The sequence below is a fragment of the Aptenodytes forsteri genome, unplaced genomic scaffold, assembly GCF_000699145.1.
Source record: "Aptenodytes forsteri isolate BGI_AS27 unplaced genomic scaffold, ASM69914v1 Scaffold49, whole genome shotgun sequence".
In the NCBI taxonomy this organism is placed as follows: Eukaryota; Metazoa; Chordata; class Aves; order Sphenisciformes; family Spheniscidae; genus Aptenodytes; species Aptenodytes forsteri.
In genome coordinates this window covers 3292170-3308960 of record NW_008795125.1, presented here as the reverse complement: position 1 = coordinate 3308960, position 16791 = coordinate 3292170, and the positions used below count along the sequence as shown (strand labels likewise).

Here is a 16791-nt window from a genome sequence, read left to right as displayed (position 1 = left end):
CCAGCGCCGGCCTCTACCGCGGGCGCCGCTGCCGCATGGAGTCCTGCTTCGACTTCGCCCAGTGCCGGAAAAACGGCTTCAAGGTCTACGTCTACCCGCAGCAGAAGGGGGAGAAGATCGCCGAGAGCTACCAGAACGTCCTGGCCGCCATCGAGGGCTCCCGCTTCTACACCTCTGACCCCGGGCAGGCCTGCCTCTTCGTCCTCAGCCTGGACACGCTGGACCGGGATCAGCTCTCCCCCCAGTACGTGCACAACCTCCGCTCCAAGGTGCAGAGCCTCCACCTGTGGAACAACGGCAGAAACCACCTGATTTTTAATTTATACTCTGGCACCTGGCCCGACTACACCGAGGATGTGGGGTTCGACATTGGCCAGGCCATGCTGGCCAAAGCCAGCATCAGTACTGAAAACTTCAGACCCAACTTTGACGTTTCTATCCCGCTCTTTTCTAAGGATCATCCTAGGACAGGAGGGGAGAAGGGATTTTTGAGGTTTAACACCATCCCTCCTCTCAGGAAGTACATGTTGGTATTCAAGGGGAAAAGGTACCTGACGGGGATAGGGTCAGACACCAGGAATGCCTTATATCACGTCCATAACGGAGAGGATGTTGTCCTCCTGACCACCTGCAAGCATGGCAAAGACTGGCAAAAGCACAAGGATTCACGCTGCGATCGAGACAACGCTGAATATGAAAAGTAAGTGAGTGGCGCCCCTTTCCCGTGTGTGCGTCCCCAGGGGCATGCCAGCATGCCCAACTCTGCAGGTGGCCCTGGCCAGATGTGAGCAGATGTCTGCCAAGGTGCTGGCAGCGGCCAGAGGAAGGTCATGATCTCTCCTTCGGGCGGGTCGGTCGCTCCTCCGGTCCCCTGCGAGGCTGCTGGCTGGCTCGGTGCTGCCTTGGCTGGGGAAGCCGGCAGGGAGGCGTTGAAGGGCGGCGCAGTGTCCCGCAGCCGTGGCGTTGCTTGTCCCGGGGACCAATGACCTGCATCTGCAGCCCTTTGGCTTCACAAACGCGGCCAGCGGCAAAGATGCTGCTGGAGGATGCTCTGGCATCTGGCACTGCCCTTCATCCCCCCAGTGCCTCTTAGGGTAGATGCCCTGTGCCTTACCTGCCCCGAGACTAAGTCTGTGCAAGTCCTCGGCCCTCTTCAATGCATGCGTGAGCCTTGCTCCTGCAGTGGGTTAGTTGCTGAGGGTGATTGCTGGGATGTTCTCTCCAAAAAGCACTGCCCGGTGTCTAGCTGGTGTCTGCGTATCTCCACAGACGAGGCAGTAACTTGCCTTGCCGTCTTTTTCCTCTCGGTTCAAACCGGCACAGCATCAGTAAAGAAAGGAGGAAAAAGAAACGCTGACTGTGTTCATGTCCTGTGTCTGAGCTTCTGATTTTTACATGTGAGAGGATACGCCAGTGGTGCGAGCACAGCGTGTGTTTTCTGTGAATGCTTGGTTTCTTGGCTTTCCCCGATTTTTATTTTTATTTGTTGATGTCACTATGTAGCCAAATTTTGTGTTGCTGTGGTGCTACCCTTGTCTTCCAGTCTGCTTTTCAGGTTTGTATGTATAGCTGCTGGGAAAATCGCTTCCTGGGAATTACCTCTAGAACTGCGATGCTGACTAAGCCATTTTGCAACTGATTAGTTCATTTAAATGCCGACCACTGCTATGTTTGCTGCAGAGTAGGTGTCTATATATGAAGTTTTTTGCATAAGAATGTTTCCCATGTAGCAGGAGTTAGACGCTGAATTAAAACAGACCAGCCGTATAGCACTGGGTTAGTAGCTTGTGGTGGAGCTGCACTGAGAGCTGCCAACGGCTGGAGGGGTTTGCGATGCATAGAGGAACGTGGGTGGAAAAATACTCCTGGAGAGCAGTCGGGAAGGAACTACGGTGGCATTAAGGCTGATCAAAATTTCCAGCTGGCTGCCTGTTTCTCCACCGAAACTAGCCACGGGGGGTTGGGAGAGACCGGGAAGGTCAGCACTGCAACACCGGGAAGCCTGCGTGTGCTGGGCGGACTCTGCTCGTCCTTCGGTTACTGTAAATCCGCCGCAGAGTGGGAGAAGACAGCAGTGCAAATACTTGGTGGACTTTTAATCCCATTCACTTTCAGAAAACTGTTGGACGAGTGGTGAAATGATGCACACGTGGAAGCAATACAGCGGCGGTACCAAGTGGTCAGTAGAGCTACTAAGCTAAGCTCATGTTATTTGTGACCTGGGAGTCCCTTTGGCTTGTGATCTCCCTTAGGGAATATTTTCTGGGGGGAAAGAAGGGAGACCTGACAACTGTAGCCTTGAAGGCTGTGCTGGTTTTTGGCATAGATCTTAGCAATTGGAGCTGATTTACAGATAGGAAAAATTCTGGTTATTTGCTGTGTTGTACAGCATGTGTGCTGTCAAGTTGTCATAAAACAAACATACCCTCCTATGGTTTGACACGAGTAAGGCCATGTTCAATTTTTTTACAGCTATTCCGTTTGGTCTAATAAAAGATAGACCTCTCCCCATAAGTTCTGCCCCTCCTAAAGTGTATTGGACGCTTATTTTGTAGCGAGGGGTGTACATAACAACCCTTGGGATACGGAATCATTAACCCAACTGGTATGCCGTGCTATTCATACAAAAAACCATACTTGCCGCTAAAATGCGGCCATATCTGGGGTGGTGTATGGGGACTTCAACATTCGTCGCAACGCTGCTGTTAAAGATGGGAAGTAAAAAAAGATGATTACAAGAAAATAAGATTACTCCAAGAATTGAGGCAGGCTGAATCTGTGATCAGGCCACTGAGATGAACAGGCTCGCTCTGGCGAACGACTGCAAATGCTGAAGCTCTTGAACCTGGCATCTTATCTGAACGAGCGCACCTGCCAGAGCGTGCTGCTGCCCCTTCACGCTCCTGCTTCGGTGCCGATTCACAGCAAAGTATGCCATCTGCTGATCTCCCAGCACTGCGTCCTGCGGTGGCCTGCATTCTCTGTCTCTCCCGTGCAAATACAGACCACGCCTGGCTCTCCACTCCCTTTATAAAATCCGACAAGGTCACATCCCTGGGGTAGCGTAACAGCGGTCAGCTGGTTGAAATGCTTCTGTGTGGATGTGTAACCCAGGTGTGAAAGCTGCAGGAGGGACTCTGCTATTCACCCTGCCTAAAGCAGCATCCGATCATGAACGAGGCTGTAGTGCTTGGCAAAGAAATGTCTCTAAATACAGTTGGGCCTTGAAAACTGCATGCAAAGCTGCTCTTGTGGGGCTTGGATTTAACAATGCATCCTCAAGGTTTTAATCAAAAAGAAGAAAAATGCATTCTCCAAGACACATATATTTGCGTATCCATATAGAGTTGGGAAAGTTGCATATCGCACTCTTCTGTGCTGGTTTTCCCATCCTCTGCTGTGACGCTTACACTATTTCACTTCACATGAAGGGCAGGAATGTGGGTGCCCTGGCCATGGAGAGCTGGCCCTGAGATACCAGTCCTTGCCAGGGTGAAATATGAATGATTGGCTCTAGGTAGAGGCTTTGCTAAGCCGGGTAAATTAGGTGACCAGATTTTAAAACATGATAACCTCACGTTAACAGGGTGGTAGGGTTATGTTGTGTTATGCTTGGTGCTGGTGCACACTGCAAGTTAGTTGTGATGGGGTTTCATCTGCAGCACAACATTTGGTGTTGGGTTCAAAAAAGGTCCACCTGTCCGCAGGCTGCATTGTTTCCTCTCTTGGAGATTGAAAAAGCCAAGAAAGGTGACTTCTTGACCTGTGGAAAATGCATAGAGTGTCTTATTTCATTTGGAGGAAGGAGGGACGGGCATGTGCGCATTTGACTCTGTCTCCCTGAATTGTATTGAAAGATCTATCTGTATGTTACAGCTAATTAATTTGCATCCCAGTTATGCATCTCAGCAGATAAAGCTGATGCAGACTAAAATGAATTGCATTATTATGATTAGACTACTAGCAAACAGGATGTAAAGGAAAACAAAAACTCTGGTTTCTTTACGGTGCCCTTGACTGTCAAAGTTGGCCTTTGTCACCCAGTGCTAGGGCAGCTGGGCTTTCTGAATTCCTCCACGGTAGGACTTCAGCGTCAAGCTTTCTGCTTCACAAAGGGTTAAGTGAATAAACAGTGCTGCTGCTGAAGTTTGAAGACAGCCTCTTAAATATTTAATGACAGTCTAAATATATACATATGTACAGTGTGTTTTAAATGAAGGCAGAATTCATGTACAGGCTTAACTGGTTCCAAATAATTACTTTTTGGAAGGTAATATAAATGACTATGGATACTGAAAGAAATGGAGGAATGCGATGTTCTAGTAAAGTCAGATGCAGAGGAGAGATTTGCACCAAAATGGGGATCTTTCTAGGAAAGTAAATAATGTTGTCTGTGGTGTATCCCCTGATCTGCAACAACCCTGCCCTTGGAAGATGGAGAGAGTGATGGTACCCAAAAACATAAGGTCTTGTCAAAAGCTCATTCAAGAAGGCTTTTTGCTCATATCTGTGCAGGATAGCTGAAGTTAATGATGGTAATGAAACAAAGGGGTAAAACAAATAACAGGATTGAGGAGAGTAGGATGGAGAAGGGGAAGTGAGCAAAAAATGTATTTTTGGAGAAATGTGAACTTATGGTGGAGGACAACTAGTGTAGCGAGGTGTTCTTTATAAACTGAAGTTTTTCAACTAGTTGGTGCTCAAAAAGCCTGCGTGATCAAGACTGAACTGAGAAAGGCAGGCAAAACACGCAGGACCTCACGAGGTGGGACTGGTCCTGCAAGAGGAGGTTGGAGGCGTGCCGTTGAGGAGGAGCCTACAGAAGGACCTACCTGGGGCTGCTGGGCACTGGTAGAAGAGGGAGGGAGCAACAGCACACCGCGTGCTTATGCCTGTGAGACATTTCTGCAGGGCACATGACAGTATTGAGCAGGGTTGTGTATGTACTTTTACAGGTGAAAATATCCAGCTGAACATTTTCATTGATCCCTGGTACCCGGTAGGTTTACCTGGTGTGCACTCTACTGGTGGAACGTGTGTCAATCATGGCTGAACCTCCTACCCATGAAAATGCTGTCCTGAGCAAAGGTTACAGTCATGCAATAAGCACAGAATGGGAAGAAAAGCAACTTTTAGTTTCGCTTCCTTCCAACCAGGAATAAAATACACATATAAAAAAAGAAGTGGTAGAATTAGACACTAGGGATGACTTTGCCGCTCACAAGACCGACATGAAAACGTGAAGTAAGGCTTAGGCATGCCCGTCCAACATGTGATGATAATCTAGATGCTGCATACGCATGTATGTGCATGTTTTGAACAAAGGCAAAATTCTTGTATTTTCAGCATAGTGAGCTTCACTGTACTGTATTAAAATATGTGCCACACTTAATCACTTACTGAATTATTTTTGGAATTATTTAAAAGCCTTCACAAGTCAGCTCCTTTGCAGCTCTTTAGGACAGGGCTGAGAAATCACCCAGGTTCAGGGTGGCTGTTGTCTGGGACGTCTGAACTGAGATGGGAACCAGTCTGTGCATCTTGTATATCACCAGGCTGCTTTGGGAGCTTGGATGAAACTCAAGAACTACTGAGAGAGCTTGGGCATTTTCCCAGAGTATCTTGGCTCTTGCAGAGACCTATCCCCACCAGACTGCTTTTTTATTTTAATATCAATTTTCAAGAAACTGGAAAATTGCCTGTTTTACAGTGCGTTTATTCCAAAATGCAGTAAGCAGGTAAATAACAAAGTTTTAACATACGACTGAGAAATATGGGATTTGCTCTGTCGTGTTCCTCCTCCTGCTCTCTGTATGTATTGCAAAGTGTCCTTATGTGCCTGTTGATGCTGATTTAATGCACGTAGTGCCCTGGGGGGGTAGGAGCTTCCACCTGGGAGGCTCTCGGCTGATGCCCTGGCAGGAGCTGGGAGAAGGGGCGACAGGAGCATCCCTGAGCTCATGGCCAGCGGTGCAGTCCCCAGCCTGGCCATTTGCACCAGGCTCTTTCCTCTTGGAAAAGGGGCGGAAGAGGGTGGACATGTGTGCATGAGTGTGTTTCCCCATGCGAGCAGTATCGAGCACCGCAGCGTGTGTGGCCAGGTGCGTAGGGTCAGGCACCGGCAGAGGAGCCCACCCTGCCCGCAGGCCTTAAACCAGGCGCCCTCCTAACCTCAAGTAATTAAGTTTTCTTGTGGGGCGAGTTATTATTATAATTGCTTGCCCCAGGCTTTTCTGTGTCTTTCTGTGAAACACCTCATACGAGGCTCTGCGGTGACAAAGCATTACAGTAGATGGCTGATCTGGTCCAGAGCAGAGCAGGCATTTTCTGTATGCTGAAGCGTAGGTGAACACTGCTTTCATGGCTGGAGGGGCTCTGCTTTTATTTTTCCTGCCTAGGAAAATTGTTCTAGGATAGTTTATTGATAAATAATTATCAGTGAAGAGTTGCTTGGTGATAGAACTCAAACCAAAAAATGATCTGAGTCATCATTTTAATTTTAAGCAGAATTAATCCTGAAACGGGTAGTTTGAAGGGTTTGTTGAGCCCAGGTCAGAACTGAGCTAAAAGTAATGTTTCCAGCTGCCCGTTTGGGCAAAATGAAGCCCTGCCATGCCCCCCGCGAGGCACCCTCAGCAAGAAGGTGCTGCAGAGTATCCAGTGGTGCCCCCACCTTCTCGCCCTCCCTGGCTGGGCATTACAGAGGGCAAACCCCGACTTGTGCAGGACTCTTTGTACCAGCCTAAGGTGAGCTTCACTGAAACTGCTCCTAAGGGAGAGGGATGGACGAATTTGGGGTTCTCCTGGGGGCTTATGTGCTGCTGCCTGCTGCTCCCCGCTGCATTGAGGGTGTTCCCAGCCGTGGACCTCTTTGCATCCATGCAGCTCTGAAGTGGTGCATCTCCCTGGGAGGATGGGATTGAGTGAGAGGAGTTTCAGCTCAAGACAAACCCGAGTGAAAAAGGCTACCGCTTTGACTCTGCTGGAAATAATCCTTTTGCCCCACATACAGCCCTGGAACAGCCCACTGGAAAGTAAACTGGCAGCCGCTTGCGGGAGAGGGAGGTAAATGAAACTGGTCGGCACGAAGCACTTATTTACTCAACAGATGTGAGTCAAGAGAATGTGCTGTAATCTGATGATTTCTGGAGTATTATCTGTGATTGTTTTCCCTTTCTCTCTGCAGGGTTTCTTTCAGAAAATCCACAGAGTTTTGTGGTCTTGGGTAAACAAACCGTTTTGCTAACCAGAGAAAAATAAGCCGTAGGTACGTAGATAACTGTCTGGCCTGTGAAGGGAGTTAAATGCCGTGTTCTGTGCTGCTAAGGTGACTGACTTCTCAAGGACTTGGCTATATCTAGATGATGATGCAGGATATATACTCCTCTCCTATGTTGTATGGAGATTAGTTCAGCATGTGGGAATGTGTGAGTAGAACTTCAGGTTATATTTAAGGTTCTGCAGCTTTCCACATTGCCGAGTATTTTGGGACATACAGGTTTCACAACCTTCTCATGGTTTACACTGAGCAGTAGCTTTGTTCCTCTTCTGTTCATCCAGCTATGCTGTGCTTTTACGTAAGGTTTTGTGTTGCTCTTTTTTAATCCAGACTTCAGGAGGAAACAGGACATATATCATCACTGTCTTGCCCTTAATATAGGAGCCTCCTCAGTCGACTGGAGGGAGCATCAATGCTATGTGATGCTGATACAACTCATCCCCGCATCTCTGGAGCAGACAGGGAGGGAGCTGGGGCAGGAGCGGCCTGTGGCACTGGGCATGCTCAGGGGTGACTAAAGGTCCAGGCTAGAGGATGGTGGGAGTCATTATTTCTTCCACTTATGGAGCAAATTATAATTTATAACAGTTGACACCCATGCATTGGAAGAAGCCAAAGAGTGTGCTTAGAGCAGTCCCTGTCCTGCTATTGCAGCGTGGGTGCCATGGGGCCTGCGAGGTGGTTTGGAAGCAGAGAGATGGGAGATCAGCATGCTGCGGTGGTGCAGGAGAAACTAGTTTAAGGAATGAGTTCCAAATGAGAACAAAAGAGAGGAGATTTGTTTCACATGAGAAGAGGGAAGTAATGCTTTAAGAAATAAAGGCCCTATCTCAGCAAAATGTTGTGCCTAACTGCTTTGCTGGGAAAGAACTGGTGTGAGTGCTGCCAGGCTGATGGCTTTCCAAATGCAATCTGACTTCCTAAAATGTTATTGTTTCTTAGAATAAGAAAACAACTCTAAGCTAGTCAGGGGGGGTAGGCCTCCTCAGTAACAAGAGAAAGAAGATGCCATTTTCTTTAAATATCTTGTGTTTTCCCCGCTCGTCTCTCAGACCGCCTCTCGCTGAGCTTTAACCTCAGTTTCGGGCAGTGTTTTGCTGGGAAAGAACTGGTGTGAGTGCTGCCAGGCTGATGGCTTTCCAAATGCAATCTGACTTCCTAAAATGTTATTGTTTCTTAGAATAAGAAAACAACTCTAAGCTAGTCAGGGGGGGTAGGCCTCCTCAGTAACAAGAGAAAGAAGATGCCATTTTCTTTAAATATCTTGTGTTTTCCCCGCTCGTCTCTCAGACCGCCTCTCGCTGAGATTTAACCTCAGTTTTTCGGGCAGTGTAGTGCTGTCTCCTTGGCAGGGATGCAGATAGGGCGCTATGCAGGTGTTCCCTGAAAGGTGGTAGAGTTGGGGTGTTTGTGTCGGCTAAAGCAGGCTCCCATTTCATATTCCAGTCAGACAGACTTCTCCGTGTTCCTGCAGTCCCTGGGTGAAGTGTGGTGCTGGCAGGGCTGCCGCAGGAGCTCCTGCCTTCTGCCTGTAGCACACGTGGTCTCGGGACTGCAGTCCGACGGCCAGGATTGCCACTGGCCACCGTGGTTACGTTTCCATATGCCTTTAAAATGGGGAAGAGCACTTTGCTTTCCCTAAGCATTTTTGGGGGTTACTTTAGTGCTTTATAATGTTTTAGAGAAAGTGCTATGTAAAACTGAAACATTATTCATTAATGTTTTCTATATCCCCTTCTCAGGAAGCATCAGTGAGCGTAGGTCTAAATTGTGACTTTCCGAGAAAAGGTGATAGTTGTCAGAAGCAGCTTAAAGCAGCTCTTCTCTGTGCGCGTGGGGGAGGAAATGTCCACAAAAGCTTTTTTGGGGTTTGGCACTTGTCCTAGGTCAGGATACGTGGTCGTGTTTGGTATATGAGCCTTTTAACTCTCCTTGCTTCACTCAGACTCTACCAAAGGCCACCACTTTTCCAGGCGCTGAAGCACTGCTGTTTCTGATCACTCCTCCAAGGGCTCTTGCGGTGCAGTTAGCAAATTCAGTAAAGCTCTTCCGCCTTAAGTTGACTTTTTTCCCCATGATGGTTTCTAGTCCAGAAATACATGAAAACGAAATAATTCCCGGGTTCCTAAGTGAATTTCCCATTCGTTCACTTTTTTCCCTCTAATATACTCTTTGTGTTTGTGAATGAAACAGAATTAGGGCTAATTTAGTTGATTGGCTGCAAAACAAAAGTATTCAATGCTAAGAATGGGAAATGAGAAGGCCTTTCTGAAATGTTACTTCTTTGCATAATTGTAATAGATTATAATTATACAGTCGGGTGTTTAGCAGTGGATTTGCTGTAAACACGGTCATGGGAAATGTCTCATTGCTCACTTGTGTCGGTTTGAGTCCCAGTGCGGTCCCGTCGATGGCAGTACTGGCATCTCTAAGGACATTTTCTCTTTGAGCAGGATGGTGTGTTGCAGAAAATGCTATCTCCTGTTCCCCTCCCAGCTCCTCCCACAAAATTACTGCCGTCGATATGGCCATGTCAGACCGTTGACACAAATCAATAAGATCAATCATTCTTCAGCTCCTAAACAAAATTGAGAGCGGAATGCTGACAGGCTGCGCATAGCAATACTGGCAGTGATTCCTAAATGGAAAATGCATACCATAACGTTTGCAAAGTGTAAGTGGGGGACCCTGTCCCATGAATAATTAGTTCTTTGAGGCTGTAAAAAGGAGCATGCTACAAATCGTTTCCTACAACTGCAGTATGTGTTATGACCCCTACAGCTGTCAGGCTGATGGAGAACATCACCTGCCCAAGAGCAGTGCTGGAGAGGGGTAAGCGTGGCAGAGTTTGGTTAGGAATCCTGGTTTTCTTCATTATCCTAGAAGATCTTGACTTCTGATACTGTTTTTTGCCCTGTGAATAATTGCAGACATTTTATCGTAATACTGGAATTCCTGGTGCAATCAGGTAGTTCAGTGTGTAACTGCTAGAAAGACCTCAAAACTGTAGTTGCTGTAGTCTGCAAGAATAAAATCAGAGACTGCTTCTAAAAATCAGAACCTTTATTGAAGGGAAGGACAAATCTTTGTTTATAATGTCTGAATTTATATCTCTGAAGGCTTGTTTGGGTGTGTCTGCTCGTAGACTCAATCAGCTGCTTCAGGAAGATAAACACATAAATGTTTCATCTCGATTTGCCACCAACCATTGTGCTGGGTGCTAGCAGATTTTTCTTTTAATTAAATATAATTTATCTAATCCTAATGGGAAACATAATTATGGGGTTTATTTTTTAATACTGTGATTTCAGAATTACTTTATAAAGAAGAGTAACATTTTCCCCTTAAGGGCTGTTTAAAAACGAGCAAACAAAATAAAAAAACCAAAGTACGCTTTGCTGAAAGTAATAAATCTCAGACAAGAAGCAAAAAAAAAAAGCATCTGATACGTTTGAGCTGCAATAAAGCTGAAAATTAATGATCAGTAAGTTGGTGCTGCAAGAGAGTGAATGCATTATGGATTTGAGGAGATGCCTATAGCTTATTAAATGTCAGCAAATTTTAGCATAAGCAGTAGAAAACCCTGATCAGAAAATGTAAAACGGTGCAACCTGCAGTTGGAAGATCCAGTGCCACAAAGGATGTGGGAACCATGTGTATGGTTGAAACGTAAGAAAGTGCTTTGCAAGATCAGGGTCTGAAATTGCATGCTAAACTCCTTTAAGTAAGGCATGACTGTAGTCTCAGGGAGGGATTTATTGTACTGTAAAACCTTTGCACGAGAAGGTATGGATGACTGTTTAAAATAATTTAAAACAAATAACATCCCTTCACCCTCCCACTCTCTCACGCTTTTTTTTCCTAAAACAGAAAGGTAAGGCTACTAGTTGAATTGTAATGGAATAATATATCAAGTGAGTGATCACATCAGGCATGGACACTTACCAAATCACAGCGAGATAACTGTGAATAACTCTCTAGTTTCAACAATTTGCATGGCCATTAGCAATTGATGGGTTTCCCTTAGAACCACATTATCTATGGCAGCGGGATCTATTCCTGCGCACCGCTCCTGCATACTAAGTGCCTGAGAAATTCTCAAATGTAAGGGTAATAAAAAATCTGATAGCAGCAAGGTGAATGAAGCAGGTAGGAATTTCAAGGCGACATTTTTTGAAGGTGGGGAAATATTTCAGGTGATCATGCATTTTCCTAATTGCTCTCCCCCTCTTCTCTGCCTATTTTTTTTAACCTCAGTTCTGCAAGTTTTAATTCAAGCTGATGTTAGGTTTCCCTTCACTGCTTGGCGTCGTCTCAGGCTTCATGGTCGGTCTGGCATGTGGATCAGGTTAAGCAAGATTTTAAAATACATCTTGTTTTAGTTTTGGATTGGACACGTGTCTTGAGGAGCTTTTATGCATATTCAACAAAAGATAAAACCAGTGCTAAATTTAGCAGTCCTAGATTGCTGGGTGGCTCTTTCATGGGAGTGATTTCGAGCAGGTGTCAAAGATGTGCTTTCCTTATGAGAATCATTCCACCATTTTAATAAACACGTGACACATCCCTTATTTCTAGCACTTTCATCTCTGGCTGATGGCATGTCAGATGTTTCCGGATTCTTCCATCAAGTTGACTTTTCCAGCCCCAAATCTCCTTTCTCTCTCTCCTTTTATTTCTCTTTCTCGCCCTCTTCCCTCTCCCCCTTTCTTTTCATGGTGCTGTTGTTGTGGCAAGATTAAAGCGACTGAGTGAAGCAGTGGCGGGGAAAGCCGGATAATCAAAGTATGCGAGCAGCTGGAGCTGTGTGAAGGTGGGTGGGTGACACATCAAAGCTGGGGGGTACGGGCGCTCGCTGCTCTCGCCTCTCATTGCAAACGGCCCCCCTGCCGTGAGCAGAGTTCCTGGGGTTAATTTGTGAGCTCACACGTACACAAATGCGATCGCTTTTCTATGCCCTTCCCAAAATTTAATTGCAGACAATGGTAATAAAGTCTTAGCTGTGTTCCTTGGCAGATGGCTTCTGTAGACATGGCATGGCGTGTTAGGAAGTAAGTACCCGAGTTGTTGATAGCGGGAGGTGGTCGTTCACCATCAGCTGAGAACAACCCAGCACCTTATTGTCCCATCTGCCCATAAATGCTGTTTCTGGGTTGCTGTTGGTAGGGTGAGGAGAACTGGAAGATCTGAGCAGCGCCTGGTTGCCCCGGCTGCCGGCAGAGACCCAGTGTGTCCTGTCTTGGCCAGAGCACCCGTGGCCTGGGCAGGCAGCCGCCCCTCGCCCAGCCACATACAGGTGCTGCTCCCCGAGCTCTGCATCCAGTGCGAGGGCTTGAGGTGCCCTCAGCTCAGGGGAAGCCCCGAATCCCCACTCATCTCTAAACTCTCTGTGCATGTCTCTTGACATGGAGCTAACCATGGGGCTGGCTGTTTTCTCAGCTGCTGCCTCTGCCCGCGTTGCCCGCTCCCCAAACCCTGGTTTGTCTTTGCTGTGGAGCTCGGAGGTTGAGCCACCCCACAGACTGGACAGACTCTTGCTCTATGTTCGTGCAAGGGGATCCTGGGCCTTGTCTTAACCGTTTGTTCTGAAGGTGTCAAAAAATTACTGCACTTTACACCTGCAGGACTTTCACAAGACTCTTCTTCACTGCCCCCAGCCTGCTGGTGTCCGTTTTGGTTACTGCTGTTTGAGAACCAAAATAGGAGCCATTAGGACATGCATCTCTTGGCTTTGTGCATTGAAACATCAGTGAACTGCAGTGAAAACAGGTTTTCAGCTTTTGTTCTGTTAGCTATTTCTTGTGGCCTCTAATAATAGTCCTTTCTAGCAAAAAGGTTTTTTTACTCTTCTTTAATTTTTAATGAAAAATCTTCCTGATACAGGTCACAGTGAAATAATTAACAGTGATATTGTCTGTGTTGTTTGGGTAGAAAACTGGAGATCTAAGGATTTAGAGATATTGGTGTGATCCCAGGTTGCCTTGTTGGTGTGGTTACTGGTTATAGCAGTAGTTCTTATTTACTTTAACTTCAGTCTCAGGGTAACCGTGTTTCACAATAATCAATGCACTGATTACTATAATTGCATTTTGTGGTACTGTGGTCTTATAATTAACTGACTGGACTAATAAAGCGTGGAATCTAATGAATATTTGTAAACAAACTTCATTAGGAAGTAGGTTGCGAATATGTACTGGCAGAGGATAGTGGAGGAGACCTGTCCTCAATTTCAATAGTTATGGATGGAAACCTGGAAATGAACAGCAAAGCATGGAAACCATCCCACTGCTACTTACTTTGCATTTACTGCTGCACTGTGTTTTAAAATCTCTCTTTTTAAAAAAAACTTTCTAGAAAAAGGCTCCCCACTGCAATGCGATCCTGCGTACACAATTTCAGTCTCTTCTGCAGAACATTAAAGCATTATCAGGCACGATGTTGAAAACCGGATTTACAATGTAGGGCTGGTATCAGCCTTAAGTAAGAAGTGTCTATTGTCACCCCATGATTGGATCTTAATGCAATTAAAATGAAAAAGGAAACCACCATTGAAAATGGGAAATATATTTCCTAGTGGTGCCTCTGGGGGGGGTGGATGGCTGACATCTGGCTGTTGCTGGAAAGTTGGCTGTCTTACTGTCCTTGAGGAACTGTGTCCCATTCTTGCTGTTGTATTGGGCATGGTTGGCATGTTCCCTCCGCTTGTGTCCCTGTGTTTCAGAGGTGTGTTCTTCGTCTCAGGCGTGAGGTCCGGTCCTGCACACTCTGTCAGGCTGTTTGGGAGCATCTTGTATGAGTCTGGCAAGTTAACAGTTGAACGATCTGGCCCATTTTGGATGGTTGCTTTATTTTAAGGTCGCCAGAAATACCTTTACACCTCCTTGCCTTCTCTCCCCTCTTCCCCCATCTTTAAGCTACTTGACTTTTAATTACAGGTTTTCCTGGCTGAGTCCACATGTGTCTCTTTTACAGAAGTAGCATTAAATCCTGCTGCCTCCCCCCTCTTTTTTTAAGCTTTTGATTATCTGCAAAGTTTGGTATTAATTTTTCAGGGAAACACATGTAAGGAGACTAGCCCAGAGAGCACCAGCCCTGAGCAATAGGCTCGTGAGTGGCTGCTCTTGCAGCAGGAGCTCAGAGGGGAGAGGGTCTTTCAGCAGCTACAGTTCATGCATTTGCTTCCTACCTGCTGGTTTCAAACAGTATTAATTTTTATGCATTTATTGTGTTTAATTGAAAGCAGGGCTGCTTACAGCAGTGCTTGCAGAGATTCCTCCTCCTCTCCCCCCCCCAAACACAACAAATAGGCATCTGGTATTTGTTTTGTATAACACAATCCTCATAAAATGAAGAGTAATAAAACATAATTATCTGTAAAGGCTTGTTTTATAAGCCTAAGAATGAGCTTGTTTCTGCCTTGTTTTAGCCTATTTGTAAGATAAAGGATGCCTTTGTATGGTTTTAGCCCATCCAAATTAGTAGAGAATCCGTTATTACAGTGTTTTAAACCCTGATGTGTAAGGGTGTAAGGTGGTGTGAGTGCATGCACAGGACAGCACCGGTGGATCTCTAGGGGTGGTGAAGAGCCTTTTTGTGTTCCTTTTGGAAAATTTTTCCTTCCAAATAATGGGTTTTATTTGAAAGCTTTGGTAAAGTACAAGGAAGAAAAATCTGTGGGTTACATGAACAAGGTCAGCGTTTCTGAGCTGTGGGCCTTAAAGTTGGGTTTGAGCCCTTTCTGCTTATCCTTGTCAGCATAAAGGACAATGACATACATCTACGTTTGTGCTTGGATCTGTGTGAGGACTAGTTGATTTGGCCCTTGTTGCTTTTCTGACAGACCTTAACTGCTGCTGTATCTTCATCTCTTTGGAGCATTGCTGACTTGGTCCACCTCCAGTCTGTCCGGTCATCGGGACTCCCAGTGATGGATTCAGCAGTTTTGAACAGCTGATTTCACTCATTTCACCTTACATTTGCTGTTTGCTATTTGTTTGTAGGGCAGTATGCCTTTTTTCTTCCCTTCGGCTTGCTCTAACCCTGCAAAAGCCCTTCCCGCCACCATGTGCTAGCGGGTTTTTTTTCTGGGGGGAAAAGTAGAACTACATAATTTAAACCAATTAGCTATTAAAGTGAGATGTGCAAGTGGCTTATGGCTGTTCTAAAGGTAAAGTGTGAAAACCAAATCCTTTTAGAAAACTCACAGTCTAAGCCTATTGTTTGTTTATTTTCTTTAAAATAGTAATAAGCAAAAATCCACTTTTTGGTAATGAAAACAAAAAGCTGTGGGGCTGCAAGGCACCTTCAACTCCGGCATGCTTTGGAATACATTTGCTTTGACCCTATTCTTCTTTGCACAATTAATTAAAGTGATAGAAGAGGGAATACAACTTCACTCAGCTTTTATGTGAATTGTAGCCTTCTCAAAAGCAGATGTGACTTAGGTATTGCTTTCTCTCTGCAAGGCGAGCCTTGTAATTTTGAATCTTGATTAGCAGCTGCTTTTGTTCTTCCGTGAGTCTCAGAAACAATGGGGTTGGGAGCACGTAACAAATTGCTAAACCATACCCTCACAGAGAGAGAAATCTCCCCCTCTTGAAGCGCCTCACTCCCTGCACCTTTCGTTCTGCAAAGAGGCAGCGATGATGCAGCCCTGGGCACAGCGACCTGCTGCTGGGGCTAGGAGATGCTCCCCTAGCAAGCCCTGCTTCCTGGGCAGCAGCGGCGCCCGGGCACAGCCACGTGCTGAGCTGCCCTGTGTTGGAGTCATTCCTTGAAATGCATTTTCCTTGAAATATGTTTTTCTTGCCATCTTATCTGGGGATACTAGTGTAATATGCAGGTTGCTGGCTTTAGCTGTTTAACAGCACTGTTGTGGCTGCTCTGGATCTTTAGCCAGTGGATGGCCAGTTGCAGCAGGTAGGGTGCTAGGAGGCACCCGGCTGCCTTATGTGAGCTTATATTATTTTCCATGGCCAGAAGTCTTTGAGCTATTCAAATAGAAGCCTGCCCTCCTCCAGAGAAGCAGAGGATGGGTGCCAGATTGCAGGCTGATGTGTAAATGTGTCCTTTTGCAGCAAAGTCTTATGTCACACATGAGCTAAATGTGCCGTGTATGTCAGGTTGCAGAGTCCAGCTACTACTCAAATGGTCCGAGGTGTTTGACACACCCCCCCCACTACATAATTTTCCACTTAGTTTTTCATGCAAAGTCTGGAATGCATCTTTCTTTGTTATTTTTTTTTTCTGGGGTATTGCTTCTCTCATGTGTAGAGTTGGGAGATACCTCCCTGGAAAGTCTGCTGGTCCTTAATTAATTAATGACTGCAGAATGTTCTAAGACCAGTGTTGCTTTGCATTCACAACAACAGAATTGTATTTAAAAGTTGGGGTAGCTTCTGATTCAGCCTCCTCATGTCTCCAGAATAAATGGGTTTCATTTCACCAGTGTAAAGGGAGGGGGACACCCCCCCCCCCCCCCCCTTAAGTTACTTCGGCGCTTTCAGTTAGGG

The 16791-nt window shown here is 46.1% G+C and overlaps 1 protein-coding gene across 1 annotated transcript in view; it reads left to right on the top strand.

Annotated features, from left to right (window-relative positions):
* The first annotated feature begins 11 nt into the window (after positions 1–11).
* Positions 12–16791, top strand: part of EXT1 (exostosin glycosyltransferase 1) — a 188378-nt gene continuing 171598 nt past the window's right edge. The window contains exon 1 of the mRNA XM_009277209.2: positions 12–700. Coding sequence (XP_009275484.1) covers positions 36–700 — 665 coding nt within the window. The 5' untranslated portion in view covers positions 12–35. The remainder of the gene's footprint in view (positions 701–16791) is intronic.